General features: G+C 40.1%; 1 protein-coding gene across 3 annotated transcripts in view; it reads left to right on the plus strand.

Annotated features, from left to right (window-relative positions):
- JARID2 (jumonji and AT-rich interaction domain containing 2) overlaps window positions 1–19,001 on the plus strand; it is a 307,763-nt gene that overhangs the window by 230,304 nt on the left and 58,458 nt on the right. For all 3 annotated transcript variants that reach the window (XM_073331951.1, XM_073331952.1, XM_073331950.1), the window contains exon 5: window positions 9,969–10,145. In XM_073331951.1, coding sequence (XP_073188052.1) covers window positions 9,969–10,145 — 177 coding nt within the window. The remainder of the gene's footprint in view (window positions 1–9,968; window positions 10,146–19,001) is intronic.

Genomic DNA, 19,001 nt, shown 5'->3' on the forward strand with positions numbered 1-19,001 from the left:
ACTTACAAAGCACACACTAGCCAAAAGAGCATATACAAGATAATGGAGGAAACCATAGTAGTGAGGTATGAGTGATGAAAGTCTTCTGACCTCCCTCCTTCCGCAGTCGATAGGTCTTCTGCTAGGATGCTGTCCTTGAACCTAGTATGCGGACCTCTATCTTTCATACCAACTTCTGGCTAGAAGATGTTTGATAAATTGGAAATGCAGCTAGAAGGCAGAAGAAACTTTCTATTTTTTTCTCTACTCTGTAGCCTCCGGAGTGCTGCAGAGGAATCAAGATTCTTCTCCCTTATGCTGCCCCCCTGACCTCCACTCACAGGAGTGACTCCAGTGCCTGCTTCTGCTGTTGTTCCTATATTGCTGCTGCAGCGTGAAATTGACTTGATTCTGGTAAAGAGGGGACTGGTCTTCCGGGTTCTCCTCGTGTCTGTACCACTGACTCACTGCAGGACTATAGGCAAGCCAATTAGATTTTCGAGACCGATTTGTAAAATGGGGATAACATTTCAGTACTTTATAGAGGTATTGATGTCACTGTGGTTTTGGCCTTTGTAAGCAAATATCGGTGAGCCCTCTGATTTTTGTAATTCTAGAAATGTTATGGCTATTTTTTACTTTAATTTTAAAGAAACAAAAAATCTGTCCCGTCATGTGATGACAGACCTGAAAATGCAAACCAGGTTCTCGGGTTTGATGTCTATTGTCAATGTGAAAATGTTAGGAACTATAGCAATTATTCACAACCCCCATTCCATGTCCGTCCTTCCACATGCCATATGTGCTGCTACTAATGGAGCTAGGGCTAGTGCAAACTCCCTCCTGGCTGCCAACCTGCAGCTGGAGATCGCTCTTCTGCAGAGCAGCAAAAGTAACCTCTGACCACAAAGAGGAATAGCTTAGTAGTGTAAGAAGCATGGTCTGGTGGAATAAGTACAAGAATGAGTTCTAATTCTAAACTAATCGTAGTTCTGAGACTAGTTCCCTCTATTGCTTTTGATACGGTCAAGTCAATTTATTCATTCTGCCTTAGCTTCCTTATTTTTAAAATGGGAGGTAATGTACTTGCATGGGTTCTGTGATGAGTAGCTAGTTAATGTTCATATAAGTGCTGAATGCTAGAGTGGGGAGGAAGAACTATGGAAAGACCGGGGGACTTGTAGAAGAGAAAGCGGGAAGTAAAGGAATACAGGAACGGAGAGCAAAGAAAAAGACAAGGTATGAAGGGGAGAGCAAGGGGAAGATCTAACAGCCAGTAGGGTGAGTTGTTTTATCTACACCACTGAAGAGTGGGAATGCTAGTGTATACAAGGAGCTGACAGCATTTTAACCATGTGTTGTAAAAGGGAAGCAATAGGAGGAAATTTGATGCTATTTTTCAAAGAGAAGGAGGAGAACAATAAATAGAAACGAGGATGGTAGGTTATACTAGCAAGGGTCTTGCATACGTGTGGCATGGGTTAGAACATTTCAATGTATGTTCCTCTCTTATTGTATTTCCTTGGTTGACATTGTATAACCTGAGTTTTGAGAACATACATACTACTAAGATAACCAACAAAGGATTTTATTGAAAATTGAGCCTGTGCCCACCCTATTTCCTTTATTATATAGTAAAGGCAAACAGATTAGACAACATATGGTTAAAATGCTGTCAGCTTACAGTTGCCAGGTGTCCAGTTTTCGACTGGAAAGTCCAGCGAAAAGGCAACCTAGCAGTGTCCGGTCAGGCACTAAAAGTCTGGTTACCTGCAGTAACCAATCTCTGCCACGGGGGTGTGTGGAAGAGCAGGAGCTGCTGCTGCAGCCTGGAGGAGCAGTGGAGTACTCAGGAACAGCTCCAGTGGAGAGAGGTACCGGCGGCTCCCCTGTTCTGCCCCAAGCATGGCTCTCCTTGCCCCACTCATCCCCACCTCCAGAGCGTGGCTCTCCCTTTCCCGCCCTGCCCCAGTTACTCATCCCCGGAGCCCAGCTCTCTCTCTCTCTCTCCAACATCCTGCCCCAGACACTCCTACACCCGTAGAGCCCTGCTCAGCTGGCAGGGGGACAGGGGTGGAGACGGCAGCAAGCGATAGTGGGGGTGGGGGGACGCCTCCTCGGAAGGGGCAGAACAGGTTCTAGCACTCAGTGCCCATGAGGACGTTGGCCCCCACTATGTCTGCTCCTTGCATGCACTAGCATTTCTACTCTTCAGTGGTGGAGCTGAAACAACGGTAGCAATGATGGGAAGTTTTTAGGGGTTGGGGAAAAGCTAGTGTAGACAAGGCTGCATCGTCTTGCAGGGCAGACAAAACCTGAAAAGCTCTTTTTAAAAAAAAAAAAAGCTTCCTTCCTATGTTATAACAAAGCAAAAGATAACACAAGCTTCATTTTTGTTTTGTTGGTAAGTCACCTGTATTGCTGGCTGCTCTGGAGTCACTAGTTAAATAACCTACAGTTCATGAGAAAGTAAAATCTTCTGGCAGCCAAGGATCTAGTAAATTATCAGAATCCCAACGTTTCTGTTGAGTTGTCCCTTGGAGGGAAAATGCTGGCAACTGTGCATGCTTTTGAACCAGGCACAAGCAGCTGCTCTGCACGTCTGCCATGAGAGAGGCTGATGATGGAACAAAGATTCCTCCTGTATAAAATAGCCAGTTAGTATTTGTGGAAGGGTCAGAGAGAGCAGTCTTGGTGGCGCTCCAGCTGAAGTCCAAATCCTGTTCATAGTGATCTGATCACAGTGGAAGGAGTGTTCTGTTTTTGTGTGTGTGCGTGAAAGAGAGAGAGAGAAATTGCTCAACTCTAGCTGTTGGAGCAAAATTGCTCAATTGCTTTGAGATCGTCAGATAAGAAATCTTGTATAAGTCCCCCTATTTATTTTTTGCCATCCACTATCCTGCTACCTACCTTGTCTCTGTGTTTGTCTCATCTACCAGAAAGATGAAAATTATTTTTGTTCTGAAAATTCCCATTGATCTCCAGCTTTCCCTTTCCCCTTCCCCCCAAAGGATAAACAATTGTCCCATGCTCCACTACCTTCACAAGCTGCTTTAAAAGGAAAAAAGGAGAAATTGGGCTGTATGTCATAGCTATAACACCAGGCAGTTCATGGTCCAGTGATGATGGAGGGAGCATGATTTGAAGGGCAGTGTGTATATGTGCTCCTTGCCTCGCTTGCACACTTTGGATATACGCTTCTCCAAGCTATTCAGGCACCAGAGAACTCTCTGTCCCACTTGATTATTCCTGCATGTGGAATTAAATAAATGAAATGTAGTTGCTCTCCTCATTAGAGGTTACATATCTGATTTCTCAGTAAGGCTCCATTATGCCACCCTCACAGTATAAAAGGGCCATAAAATGTGGGTATAAATTAAGTTTACTCCTCCTTTAAGGACCATTTACACTGCCTGCCAGAGCAGCATAAAGGGGCCTTATTATAAATGAGAATTTGGCCCTCTGTATTTAGCACAGAGGTGCAGGCATGTCAGCCCTATTCAGAAGGCAAGATTTTCCACCTGTATGCCGCCCCAAAATGGGGCCTTATGTCAAAGGCAGGAAAAAACCAAACCTTCACAAAAGGCCAGTAGTGTAGTATTTGGCATGCCACATATTTATTGGGTCAGGCTTAAGGCGCACATACCTTGACCTGCCTCATTCTTAAATCACTGTGACGGCTTAAATTGTTTTAGTGTTTTTCAAAAGCACAGCTGGGCTATGTTTAATTATTCGAAGAAATAAGAGAAGGGGGCTTAGGGGGAGTCTGTGTAAATAATTGAGGAAGAAGAATCCAATTTTACAAAAAACGCAGCCCAAATTAGAGAGAAGGTTGTTGGATTGAAATGATTTCTGTTGTGGTTGTAACATATCACAATCTGATTTCTGTCCAGATGAAAACATTTGGTTTGCACTTCAGTAAACATTGCAGAAACACTGCCAGCTAATTTTGAAGAGTAACAAAATACTGCTTTTGGCAAAACAGAGACTCTTTCCATACTCCTGAGTCCGTAGCTCTGACCCAAATTCTTGGTTTTTTTTTCCAACTTTGTTAATGCTCTTATATAATCTGAGACAAAAATGCCTGTAATTTCACAGGGAACAGTATCTTTTATTTTGAGGGGAGGGGAATTGAACATTTGACAAATCAGAAATGTTAATACTCACATTTGTCTTTTAAACTAGCCAAAAAGAGAGTATCATTTGTTCTATTGCATCAGCCACTTTCTTCTGAAAGGTAGGTGTGTGCAAGTAGTGTAGGTAGCTGCCAGAGTTCAAAACCCCCTACTTACATATGCACATTGAATTATATGCAAGTCGAAGGGTATGTCTTCACTAGCAACAGTAAAGCACTGGTGTGCGCTTTAACGTGGCTGTGTAGTCGCGGCACCAGTGCTGGGTCTCCCGGTACTGTAAACCCCCCTCCACCCCCCACGAGGGGAGTAACTACCAGCGCAGGGAGCGCGGCTCCCAGCACTGGTGCACTGTCTACACTGCCACTTCACAGCACTGAAACTTGCAGCGGGTGGGGTGGGAGGGGTTCACACCCCTGAGCGAGAAAGTTGCAGCGCTGTAAAGTGGCAGTGTAGATGAGGCCTAAGTTTTGCACATGAAAAAATGTGCACATTGTTTTGAACATTTTGCTCTGCAGATTATTAAAGGAAATCCTTCAATTTAAAAATCCCACTTCCATCTGACTTTTTTTATTCCTGTTATACAAATAACACTTATGACTCTAATTGAAAGAGATTAAACAACAATTAGCTTCTTTACTTGTGTATTAGGCAACACTTTGTGTATAGTCAGTTTCCTTGTTTCCCCTATATAGTCAGTTTCCTTTGTGTAGATCTTTCACAGAACATCGGAGAAGAGGAAAACACTTACAAGAAAGAGAGAAATGTAATTGTGAAACCACAGATGTTGGCAGATTACCTGAAAATACATTTAGCGCATTTTAATAAAAGAACCGGAAGAGATGAGTTCAAAATTAGCTGTTACCACTGAAGAAAGAGACCTTGGAGTCACTGTGAAAACTTCACCTCAATGCACAGTAGTGGTCAAAAAGGCTGACAAAATGCTAGGAACTATTGGGGAAGGGATAGAAAATAAGACTGAAAATATCATAATGCCACTATATAAATCCATGGTGTGCCCACACTTTGAATACTGTGTCCAGTTCTGTTCACCCCATCTCTGAAAGGATATAGTGGACCTGGAAAAGGTTCAGAGAAGGACAACAAAGATGATCAAGGATACGGACCAACTTCCATCTAAGGAAAGACTAAAAAGTTAAGGGCTGATCATCTTAGAAAGGAATGACTACGTAGGAATATGATAGAGGTCTATAAAATCATGAATGGTGTAAAAAGTGAATAGAGAAACGTTATTTTTTCCTCACCAAACAAAAACCAGGGGTCACCCAATGAAGGTAATAGGCAGTAGGTTTAATACAAAGAAGAGAGAGTAATTTTTCACACAATGCACAATTAATGTGAGGAGCTCGTTGCCATGGGGTGTTGTGATGGCCAAAAGTATAAATAGGCTAAAAAAAGAACTAGATAAATTAATAGAGGATAGGTTCACTGGTGGCTCTTAGGCCAAAATGGTCAAGGATTCAGCCCCATGCTTGGAGCAACCCTAAATCTCTGATTGTCAGAAGCCGAGAAGAGAAGATGGGTGGATCACTCCAATTGCCTCTTGTGGATGAGACATTTTGAAAGATACATTTTAGTCATTTAAGTTTCAGTCACGCATATTGTTCCAGTGGAAACCTGAAAACAGCAAACCCATGGCTCATCTTCACAAGGAAAAAAGGTGTGTTCTGAACTCAAGTTAGTTAACGCAAGGTGAAATCCTAGTGAAGACAAGGCAATTGTTATTTTCCCAGTAATTAGCAGATTGAATTAAAGACAGCTCTCCCACAAAGGAAGATTATGTCTGCAGGACTCCATATTTGGCCAGGCAGAGAGATTGTGCAGCAGAGTTTAGTACTGGGAAATATTTTGGTTTAAGAGTGGTTTATCTCTTTGAACTGATTCCTGATATACTCAACTGAAGTAAACCTGATTTAAATTGGAATAAGAGGGGTCACATAGCCTTTTGTACCTGTTTAACTACACTGATTTTAAATCACACCTTTAAGTCATACCAGGACAACCTTAGGTGTAGAAAAGTCCATGTTTCCTCGGCTATACAGAACCTGAATGTTTAATGTAAACTGGAAGCAGGAAAAAACCCCAACCCTTCCTAAATTAAAAATAAAAATCCTTCTCCAGCCTTCTCTATACATAAAAAATAAAAAAAAAAAATCTAAAAAGTGCATAATTTCTTTTATTTGCAGGTTACCTTAATAAATCTCTGGTGAAAGGTGGGAGAGAACACTAGGTTTTCTGTGATGCATTATACTTCAGACTTGCTAGATTAGTGAAGTGAGAATTAGTGCAATTCTACTGTATCATTGGAAACTGCTAGTCTAATTTCCCTGGGCTTGAAATATACTCTCCAACCAGACCCAGCTGTCAGAGGAATGTGGTTTAACCCTTGTTGTTCACAGTTTGCAACAGAAAATAATTTAAAAAGTATTCCAACTAGAGATGGCATGTTTATGGAATGAATGGGGCCAAGAAAGATGGCTATAGCTATGCTCTCAACTGGGTTAACCCTTCCCTCCCTTTTAGAGCAAATTCATACTCTACTGTAATGGGCTTTGAGCTGAAGTGGGGTATTATTGCTGTTATGTTATCAACACTGCTAGGTGCTGTCCTTGCATATAGTTAGACTAAATTTCTTCCCCGAAGAAGAGTTTGCCTGTTCTGCAGTCAGAGGGAGAAAACGCACAGTAAATGTGGGACTGATCCATAACCTATGGCTCCAGATCCAAAATTGCTAAAAGCTTGAGGTGCGTGTGGATATGGGTATTCATATTCAGCCACCCGTGCGGGGTTGTTTTTTTTTTAAAATATGCATTATTCATTTATTTTTGTTGGTATCAGTTAATTTTTTTTTTTTTAAATTTAAAAGCTGTCTTTGCTAATTGACTTTCTTTAAGTATTCTCCTTCTGAAATTTTACAGGCTTCATAGCTTGGTGTGTTTTGAGCATTAAATTGAATCAATGAAGGCAACAGCTATCAAATTTTTGAAAACTGGCATCTTAGAATGTACAGTAACTTTGTTTTCCTGCCAGGTTTTGTGTAGCATTGACATAGTGATGGCATCAAGCTAGTGGTCCTAGAAACTGATTCATAGAGTGAGTTACCACAACATGCAGAGCCAATAATTTTTGGATCCACATTGCAGACTGGTGTGAAGGGAAGAGAAAGGGAAATGTCTCTTTCATTCAGAACTATCCTAGGGTTATTGCTTTCTTGAGACAGTTACTGCAGAAGAGTTGGGCCAGTCCAAAAGGAATTGTTTATTTCCCTCCCAGCACCTCTTATCTTCTTCAGATGATTGCTTATGGTGTGACAGAAAGTTCCTGTCTTGCAGAAAAATGCCCTATTCATTTTTTGTTAGCTGCTTCAATTTTCATGCCTTCCAACACATCTGGAATCCTGTTTTTGCTGATCCTCATTCTGTAGAAATGTGATGGTTAGCGTGTGCAATAGACCAGTTGTGTGTGTGTGTAACATATTATAATCTCTTTGCAGAGAAAAGCACCATCCTGTGCTGGGTGTTGCTGGTCCTACCTACCCCATGCTGATGGTCCAGTAAGTGGTATCAGGAGACACACTGGCTGCCACCAGGCAGGGCTTTGGCTCTTGCTTCTAATGGCATCCTCAGATGTAAGGAAGAGATGGCATCATCTGTGCTGTCTCCAGTCTAGCAGATATCTATGAGCAAATCACCATGCCCACCAGAATAGATGGGGAGCCGCATGTATATAGTGATGAAGTGGAGAGGAGATGTTTGGGTGGGAGGTGAGGAGACAGGTGTATAGGGGGAGTGAGGGCAAGCTGAAGTGAGCAGCTGAACCCACATAACTGCTTCCGTCTGTATGGTCCTATGTAGCAGCCTTTGACCTCAGGCTCTTCCCCTGGCTACAGGTCTTGATCCACTGCCAAGAGGATACCCTAGCTGTGCCTCACCCTCTCACCCCCTTTTTCTCATGTTAGGGGTAAGGGTGCTGGGGAGGGAGAGAGGTAGCTGCTTGGTGCCCTCCCACAGCAGATCCAAGGGTTGCTAAATAAGTTGAGGACAGAGACTGCTACGTGTGTTCAAAGCCCCGGTGTCTTCAGTGCGGTCAGTCCTAGCATCTTGACAGCCACGCTCACTTGCTCCACCTTTCCCCCACATGAGCAGCTACTCCCTGCCTCTCAGCCTCTCGTCTGTTTTGGGGAGAGGGGTGATTCTTCTTTGGCTTCTGCCAGAAATGTTTGTGGCGGATACAGGTGGCAGGCCCCCTACAGCTCCTCTTAGGGCTACTGGTGCTGGTGGTAGCAGGTGTTTCTTGCTGCTGTTCCAACCCTGATGATGACATAGTTAGGTGAGGCCCAGCAGGGGAAATAGGGTTTCTTCCTAGAAAACAAGTTGTCTTCATGACCGCAGAGCAGCCAAACCTCAAAATATATTTTTACTTCTGAGAGACCAAGGTTGTAGTGCTAATCACTGTGATCCTCAGCATGAGGTTGATGTTTCCAGCCACTCTTTCCAAGGCGTGTCAGATACTTTGTATAGGATCATTATCCCCTTCCAGTATAATTTGTGTAGTGAGAAACACTTTCCTGATGTCCAGTTGAACCAGGAATCATTAAACCCAAGGATTAACTTGAATGAACTGTAGGTCTTTATAACAATGCATCATTTAGATAGTACAGAAACTGTACGTGGCATCTTACAGCAAGTCACAAGAAATGAACAACAAGGCACCAAAAATATTAAACAGCATAATAGCGGCTCCAAAGCGTTTACAGTCAAAAGGGTTTGCAAAGGGGCTCTGACCAAATGGTGAACTACTTTTTGCAGCTCTGCAGAACTTCCCACTCTTATTTAGCAGTAGGACAATAGTGCATTAATGAGCTCCATTTCCATGGAGATTTCTTCTTTTTGGAACACCAATAAACCTTTGTGTGCATAACTGCATTGAATAGTCTTTGGGCATCTGTCCCTGCTGGGGACTCTCTCATCTCAAGGTCACACCTCTAACATGTGAGATGGGAGGTTGTTCTTTAGGTGTCAGTAGTATTTAGTAGCTAGTTTATAATACAAAGAGGGAGACAATCCTGTATCCTTGAGTAGTGCAGGAAAACCCATGCACTCACATTACAGATAGAAAGGAAATGCTGTGACAGGGTATTCATTTAAAATCTAATCTTGGCTTGTTATTCACTGCACTTTTTATTTCTCATATGTCTCTAACTGAATGGCACATTTAAAAATATTTGTCCTTTTGTGTGCAAGTCAAATGAGATGGCACATCTTATGACATAAAGGAGATCTGGGAGGGAGCATAGCCAGAGAACTGGGCAATGGGCAGAGAATCAGGACATCTTGATTCTATTCCACCCTCTACCATTGACTTGCTGGGTGAACTTAGGCCAGTTACTTGGACCTCTTTGTGCCTTGTTTCTTTTCTATCTGTAGAATGGAGACAATAAACCATCAGTGCAAAGTGCTTTGAGATCTATAGCTGGAAAACACTATAAATACTAAGTAGTATTACTTTAAAGTGTTCCTGGGCTATAGATTAGTTTATCCATACTGTCTTTGGCCCCAGTTCAGCAAAGCATTTAAGCACATGCTTTCAGGAAGATTTATTTATTTATTTTTATTTTTATTTTTATTTTTTGGTGGTTTAAGTTAATAATGGAGTCTGGAAGTGTGGCCTTTGTATACATCCCTTTTGTAATAGCATTACCAAAACTGAAGGCATGCATTAGTCTGACCGCCTCTCTTTCCGCTATGTTTAACACTAAATTAGGTTGTGAATAATGCTGGTAGCTCAGAGGAATAATGGAATGACATTAATGAGCCTTTTCTTCATAATGATCAGGTTCTCCAGCCCTGCCCAGCAACATGGTTTATTTTGGAAGCTCTCAGGACGAGGAGGAGGATGAAGAAGAGGACGAGGAGACAGAGGATACAAAGGCAGCCACAAACAATGCTTCATCTTCATGCCAGTCAACCCCCAGGAAAGGAAAAACACATAAGCACGTTCCAAATGGGCATGGTAGGTCCTAAATCATTCTGTCTGTCTTCCTGCAGCGTACAGTTGAGAAGAGAAGGTGGGGGTTGTGGGGGACGCTGCCTTGTAAAGAATTCTAAGAACTGAATTATACTCTCAGCCCTGCAGTGACTTCACATCTGGGAGAAAACTGATACTGTCCATACCATGAAAATGGTTCGCATCTTCCCTTTTATCCAGCTTCTGTCTAGAGGCTGCAATTCTGTCTGTCTGTGGGAGAAATACAAATGAGCAGCCAGGGAGCTGGTTAGAGCTACATGGTGAAAACAGTTTTGCTAATCCCTGATGCTGTTATTTGGCATTTCCTCGGTGCCTTTACTTAGATATTTAGTCTGGAATAATTTAATGTTGTTGAAATTAAATATAAAAACCAAAATCAATAAATGCTACCAAAATATAGCCAAGAGATAGCATTTTAATTTCGGATGTGAGCATTTGCTAGCACATTTGCCGCTGAGTTTCTAAGCTGCAGTGTTAGCCTTGTCAGTAACATAGGACTTCACCTCTACACACTTTATTTTTTTTTGCATGTCATCAGAGTTGCATTAGTTGCAACCTAATTTCTTCATATGGTTGTCAGTCATATCCAGATAAACTAATCAGCGTGTGTCACCACAACATGTACTCAACACCTACTAACCTCAGGACTAAGCCTACTAGCCAGGGTGAAAAGAATCTGAGGTGTCATGTCTCACTACTACTAAAGCCCACATGGTCCAATTGACATCAGCATCACCCGATATTAAAGGCTGTTCACCACAATAAACAAAATTCTGTATTCCCCATTCCCTTCCACAATATCTCTTCGCTATGAAGAGTTGGTCTGCAACGTCTGCCGGATCCTTTCCCCTCCTCTCTGCAGAAGGGCACAGACTCCTTGTCATAGCCGGCTTTCCAGGGAAGATAGAAGTGGCCATTGCTGGGTTCTTTGCTCTTTCTTCCTTCCGAGGAAAACACTAGGAGATCCAGCCTTCCCCCAATTCCTGCCGCCTCATTCCCATTTTACACAAGAGTTTTCTTTATGAGGAACAGTTTGTAGGATCAAAGGTATTATTGCCCCTTTTTGACCCAAGCAGATAGTCAAAGTTCAGGGGATTGGGGATGTTCCAGTTGGAAGTAGAAATTGATGCAATCTGATTGATTTATAAGGAATGTACAGAATTCTGCTTCTCCAAAAGCAGGAGGAATCAAGAACAAAAGGAACAATTTTGTAGCTTGCCACCCAAGCCTCTTTAGCTCGCATCAGACCCAAAAATCTTCTTTCTAGCTGTTTTCCAGGGTCACACGATGCTTACAGGCTGATTCTTGGTTTTCTTGCTTTTTGCCTTTCTGTCTGTCTGTCTCTCCTCCTGTGTGTTCTCAGTTTCTGCGTTTTCTGCCTTCCTTCATGCATACATCCACCCACTTGGTCACAAAACCAGAGGAAACTCTCCTCTCCTCTCTTGTTTCTGCCTGCTGCCCCGCACTAGTTTCTGGGTATACTCTATTAGGCCTTTTTTTAGGTGTGGCACTTTGTTTCTTACCCTTCACTTAAAATGGTTATAAGTTTATTTCTCTGTTTTGGGGCCAGTTGCACAGAAATAGAAGGAAAGAGGATACCTGGCAATACTACAATTCACAAGTTTTTAGCAACAATTTTAGTGTTGTAAAAGGCCTGAACCTTTGATTGTAGGATCCAAACTTTATATCTTCCATCAAAGTCTAGTATTAACAAGTACAGAATCGTGCATAGCGCAAATGAGACTCTCAGCTCTGTAAGATGCAGGGCTTTAAATGCATGGTGCATATGTTGTGCCAAAAGGGTTCCTGTATGTTAGCACATTTTCTTTGAGAATGCCCTGAAGTGCAGCCACTTTGAAATTAGCTTGAAACCAGACACACCTGAACCCTCAGTTGGGGGTAAAGTGTTAATTATTTTCACCCTTAATAATGACTTGATACTCTTCATCACTAATCAGAGTCAGTATAAGTGAGGCTTATGCATTAATAGTTATGCTGAAGACCTTTGTATAGTACATGAGGGATTATGTGAAATGTTTGTCAAAGGTGATGAAACATAATCTTCCCCCAGAAGGTACTTTGTGTATTAAAAGCTACCTTGTTTGAGAGTACCTTAAGTTTTCAGTGTCTGTCATATTTGTTGCTGGTTTGTGTATGTCTGTTTCAAATGAGACCACAGGCAAAAGCAGACGGGAATGGCTGCCCCAATTGAGGTTAATCTGGCGCGAGAGTCAATTTTTAATGGATTTAAGTCTTTTGTTTTTACAGTACTATGTGTAGACAAACACTATGGGCCTCAAAAATGTTAAACATTTGCTATGACATAAAGCAGAAAAGGTTCAAAGATTGATTAGTGTCATTAGATAGTGTCAGATAATTGCTTCCTAATAAATACAGGAGGCACATTAAATTTCCAGGATGACATGATCATTTACCCTATGATTGTACTGGCCTGTAGCAGTTATATGATGTGTTGCTGGAGTACTCGGTTCTTACAAACTATTTGTACATGTTTTTGTAAGCTGTGGAGTCTTTTGTTCAGTGGTGTTGCCTAAGTAGAAAATACACACACATTAAAAACTTTTAAACATGTGAATTAGCTTCTCTCCTCCTACCCTGCTGCAGTATTACATATATTGTTATATTCCCACTTGCTTGGTTTTTCCAGCACACTCTGAATTTCTAGCTATGATATAGAGTAGGAAAATGTATAGGGAGACAAGTGTTCTACCCCCCCCCCACACCCCTCCCAAAAAAACCCCCAAACAAACAAAAAAGCAAAAACAAAACAAAAAAAAACCCTTCATGCTAGAGCGGAGAGAGAAATATGCAGTAGTGTGATGGGCATTGTCCCTGATGCAATATCAAAGTGCAGGCAGCAATAATTTTGTGGTTAAACTGTTTTCTGAGAGATTGGTGCAGTTGCCACAAGGGAAAATGGTAGAGCTGTGCTTTTAAATATTGGTACCACTTTACTGCTACATTGCAACTGGTTAGGGGAGAGTCTAGCAGATGTTAAAATGAGTTTTCAGCAGCCCCTGTTAAAGACTTGGATGATGATAGTGGAGTTTTTTTCAGGCTTTTTGTCTTGGTCAGACGTTAATATTTGGTTGAAGGGAGTTGATATCTTCTGTCCTTTGAACAGTTTTAGATGTATTTTGTGGAGTAATTTGTCACCATACACACCAGATTTAGTTTGTCTACTAAAGAACTGTTAGTATTGTTTATGGGAACTTCAAATACTTTTGCTTTTTAAATTATTTTCGAATGTGGAGCAAGCAAGACGAGCCAGACAAGAGAGCAGATTGGTCAAAATGAGCATAGCAGCATTTCCTCTAAAGGAGCGAATTTGTAGTTGCTTGTGAACAGTAACATAGAATAAAAGTGATAATTCTTGTAAATAGCATGTTCATGGACTATAGCACAAACAAGTGTTACGTGTAATTTGTGAAATTTCTACCAAATTGAACAACAAAAATACCCATGACTTTCCCCTCTCCATTGTGTGGATCTTTGTGGGGAGAAGATGTTTTGAGTAAGCCCTAAAGCTAAATGTGGCATTGAGCTCCCAGTCAGAGTGATTTTAATTGCTTTAGGATTCATACGAAGGTTAAAATGGTGAAAGCTAGAAACTAATCAGTTGAATCACTTGGTTTCCACTCTGCAGCTGACTTCAAAGACTATCTTACCAGCTAAGAGACTGTATGAATCTTTACTGAGAATAAAAAAATCTTTGCTGTTATAGTATTTTAAAATGGTTAAAATAGATGTATGGAATGTGCATCAATGGTCTCTCTATTCTTTTAAAATCATGTGGTTGCCTTTTAACTTCAAGCTTCCTGATACATATTATAGAATTTTGTGGTGAATTTCAGCATTAATTTATGGAAAACAGAAGAGTCTCTGTGTTGCAGTGGTTAGAACAGAAGTTTTGGAGACTGGATTTTAATCTCAGCTGAACCATTCACTCATTTTGACCTTGAGCACATACCTCCGTAATTGCCAATGCCTAGATGTGCAGTGTGTTTAAAATGTCTGCAAACTTCCCAAAATGGGAGAATCACAACAATTATCTTGTAGCAGACTAAGAAGCTTAAAGTGATGATTGGCTAATTTCTTCAAATGTGAAGATTTCAGGATTCCGTATTTCTGACATCAACTAAAAAAATTGTCAAAACCAGAGAATTGTGAATGTGGAGCTACCTTACCTGAGACGGTCACTTTTGCTCTCAATATGCTTTAGTCGTCCAAACTTGACTTTTCTCCATTAAAAACTGTTTCCTTGGCCAGTGTAAACTGGGCCTAACTGTATCTGAAATAGTTATAAGCCATGTTCTGAAATGTATCTAGAACATGATTTGTAAAACTTTTACTATAGGGCTTTTGCCTTTGTTGGGCAGAGGAGAAAAAAACCATTCTTGGAAGGGCCACATTTAAAAACCTTTCTGGAAAATACGTTTTTACTCTTAACGTAGATTGGGCCTTCAGATAAAGCAAGGAGACAGTACTGCAAAGACTATGTTGGATTTTAGTGCATCCTGCTTCTTTTTTTAAAAAAAAAAAAAAAAAAAAAAGGAAAGAAAAACACTTCAGTTCTCAATTTGCAATGGGTAATTTAGCAAAATGATTCTCAGTACATATATAGTCTTGTAGTAACAAATTCCCTATAAGAGATCAGGGGGTGCTTAATACTCTTCATTTCAATGAATCACTCAGTGTATTGTTCATGTGAGCTATGCCATAAGTAGCATCTCTTATGAATGTCAGTGTTTTTGAATGTTTGCATGGGAGTGAATCCTGAATGTGTGGTTGAATGCAAATTTTATGCTACTCAGTTTTGTTTGCATTGAATTTGATATTTCGGGGTATATGCATGAGCTACAACTTCTATCACATCCAACTGGATTTGTCTTGGCAAGGAAAAAAAAAACACAGAAGCATATCTGTTGTCCCCCGCTACAGTATAGAACAAGAATATTTTAGAGGCACGGTGCTAGCCTAGAAAGTGAGTTGCCAATTATTTGTGAGATTTGCAGCCTTTTGTTGAAATATCATAGAACCACTAATTGTTGCAATAAACATTTTTGCACATGTAATTTTTCTGCAAAAATATTTGTAACATGAAAATTACCAGTTCTGCAGTTATTTGCATATCTAAATATGCAAATTAGACAACCCATTTTGGGACTCTTGAGGCTTTTCAGTAGCTGAGATACATGACCTGAAGAAAAGAATAGGGGAGCCTGAAACTGAAAAAGAACGGACTTGAAATCTGAGTGAAAGACTTGTTACCTCAAATGGGGTAGTGTTATATGGACTAACTGCTCAGTGAGAGACTCTTTTGACGTGTGTTGGTCATGATAGATAGGTGAGTTGAATAGTGAGATAGGTGCTAGAATAGGATAAAACTCTGCATTTTAGCTTGAAGATTTGAAAAACAAAAATATTTTACATCGATAACATTCCTCCCTCTCCCCCACCTCATACTTGTTTACACATAGTTTTGAACTACATAATTGGCTGCAAGAAACTTCCAGCATAATCCACTACAGCTGCCTTTTAACCTGTAGAATGCAGCAAGAAATCTTACCATGGAGTTGTGCACCTACAATTTAGATAAAGTTGAACTAGGGTTGAGGTACATGTACAACAATGCCATCCTATTTTATTCAGTTTAGTACCCGATGATGTAATACCCCCTCAAACCGAGATAGAAGAATTTGTGGGGTCAGAAAATGAGTTTGTGAGAAATGCTCAGTACAACTTTGAACATATATGGCACCTAAAGAGAACTGGTGAAAAAAATTTAAAATATTCAGATTTGGGTGAATATCCCACATCTCTAGTTCATGCGGGAGGGAAAAACCTTTTACAATTGTTTGGGTCCTTTAAGGCTGTTTGGGAGCCAAATGAATGTTTTCAGACACACTGACTTAAAAATAAATTGCTGCAAGAGAAAGAGATGTCTTTGTATAATAATGCAGAGTTAATACGAGGCAGTCAATTGATATTTATTAGCATTATGTTTGGGGAGAGTATGTAACGACATGAGATGTGCATCTGAATATCTAGCTCAAGTTCAGGAAATTGCTGAGGTTCCCTTTTCCTCTCCAAAATAAAACTTCTCCTTTTTACCCCTCTTCCCCTCCTGATTTTATACATATTATTATTATTTATTAAATACAATTTTATTAATGTGTAGATTAATTTTATTAACGCAGCACAGGCTTTGCTGTAGCTTGCCTTATCGTCAAAATACCAGTGCATAGGAAAATCTGCCACATGTAGGTTTCCCACCAATCATCCCAATACATTCATACAGTATCTCAAGTGTAAAAATAGGGTAGGATAAGCCCAAGGAGTGTTTGTGAGGGAAAGCTCTATACGCAGAGCCAGCTGCAGCATGAACCTAACTAGTTAGTGTTTTAAATATTTATAAGACTGAGTTTAGCTATCATCATATACAGTACAAAACAGTTCTTGGACTGGTGGTTGGATATGGCTTAGCAAACTTGGGTATGTGTTAGTTTTTAAGGACTTTTCTTACAAAAAGTGTTGCAAAAAATGCAGTAAATTTTTAAAATTCAATAAGGGGCAATTTCTTCCTCTAATGTAATTTATCTCTAGTACTGAGAAGAACTGAGGTCTTGTCTGTAATGGGGTTTTGAGCCACCATTGTCTTGGTGCCAGTCAAACCCCAAGTGTGGACACAGTTTACACCAGTGCAGGGCAATTTGTAGTGGGGCAGGTTATCCTGGTTTCAAACACAACAGCCAAAAGTCATCATTATCTGAACTTTTCTGTGACTACCTATGCTCAGAATACCAACATGAGAGCTAAACCAGGGGAAGCTGTGCTGGTACAAATCATGCTTCACCTGTGAAAATCATGTCTACCCTAAGGGTCTTCACCGCTGCCGCTATAAAGGTTTTTAATATTGCTTGGGGGTAGTTCTCTCTCGTACTTGCCTTTTAACTAAAGTCTCTTTTAGGAGTACAGACCTGCTTGCTTATAGTAGTATAATAATTAAAGACTCCAAAAGGTTTTTCCTTTAATTGTGTTTTTTAGAAAATAACTTAAAGACTGAAACCTTTTTCTTCTGTCCTTTCAGTCGGGAGTACACTTAGTAAGAAAACTGCTATAAGAAAAGCAGAAATTTGGCTAGCATGAAGATGAGAGTATTTCTGGAAAGACAGACACTGTCACTGTAATGAATAAATATGTATATTCAGTTTTGTTTAGATAAGCTATAAAGGTGTGAAATTCCAACTTTCTCAAAACAGCCAGCCAGCTACCAGGAATTAGTAGCTGGTTTGTTTTAAATCAGAATTAGTCTCAGTAGTATTTCAGTTTTCTTTTTCTTAGGCAAGTGCATGTTGCTTTCTTCTAGTCAAAGACACTTTGGCGATATGATTTTTCCCTTTCTTAATTATTTTTCTCATCTGGTGATACTTTTATAATTTCATAGAAATGACCTTTTGTCAGCACTCCAGGCCTGAGTCTAATTTCATTTGTGCTGATTTAAACTGGTGTAACTGCATTAACTTGAATGGATTTACTTCTCATTTTCACTTGGATGAGATCAGAATGAGGATTTTTATGATTATTATAAATGCTTGATTTTCTGTAGCGTTAAAACCTAATTTAACTTTGAGAAGTTTGTATACAAATATGTATATTTACTTGTACTCATTATTAGAGTAGTGTTTTATATATGGGCACAATACTAGTTCTAAGTGTTGTTCAAAGATATGAATAGTGATCTTTAAAGAGGCTGATACCAATTATTGTTTTAATTAGGGACGGTATGACGAACTGCGTTGCATCCAGTTTTCTCTTTTTTTCTATTATGGTTTCAGGGTTTAAGCTTTTTCTGTGAGAATGAATATATTTTTCCTCTCTCCTACTTCTCCCTCTCCTGCTTTCAAGAATCTTACAAATTAAGACAAAAGATAATTACTCAGAAGGATAAAACTGGCAAGGTTCCCATGACACTTAAAATTAATGATCTGTTGAGTACAAAATATACTTTCTCTTGTTCACACTTTATATGTGTGTGTGTGTATATAAAAGCGCACAATTTGATTTTTTGGCTATGTTTTTTGTTTAGTAATTTGCAGATATAAAATGGCAACAGGATACAGAAAATTTATCCTTTGACTTACGGTTCTGTCTGTGCAGAACCATTTATACAGTAAACCCAGTTTGTTCCCACTGAGTAAAAATGCACTTACATCCAGCGAGGAAATACATTTTTAACAAAGTTAAAAATTCATCATTTGTATGTAGTGCATCTTATTAAAAAACCCCAGTATTTTTGCAAAATTCTCTTCAGTTAATTATATGTTTTTATAGTGCCTTCCATCTGATCTTAGAGCTCTTTACAAGTAAGAATAAATTTATCCTCCTAACACCTCCTAAGAGATAAGGATGTATTTTCACCCCTATTTAACAAATTGGGACATTGAGACACAGAGTCTGGGGGACTCGCCCAAAATCACACAGGAAGTTCAAGGCAGGAAGTTCTTGGCTCTGTCGAAGTCCGTGACAAAACTTGCAGTGAGTTCAGTGGCAGCAGGATTTTCATCTCAGATCTTGTGCGTCTCAGTCTGATGCTGCTAATCCTGAGATCATCCTTTCTATATTTTTTGGCATAACAGTAGCTTCCACTTGCTCTGTGCCTCAGGAAATGGGAGGTGCAGGGGATGTAAGAATGAAGTTACCTAGCTGACTTCAAACTTTTACATTCATCTTCTTAAATGTTACCACCACAACCCAATTGGTAAATAATCCAAATAACCACTTCATTCGTGACATATTGAACATGTGCTGGGGGCAGGG

The sequence above is a fragment of the Lepidochelys kempii genome, chromosome 2, assembly GCF_965140265.1.
Source record: "Lepidochelys kempii isolate rLepKem1 chromosome 2, rLepKem1.hap2, whole genome shotgun sequence".
Taxonomy (NCBI): Eukaryota; Metazoa; Chordata; order Testudines; family Cheloniidae; genus Lepidochelys; species Lepidochelys kempii.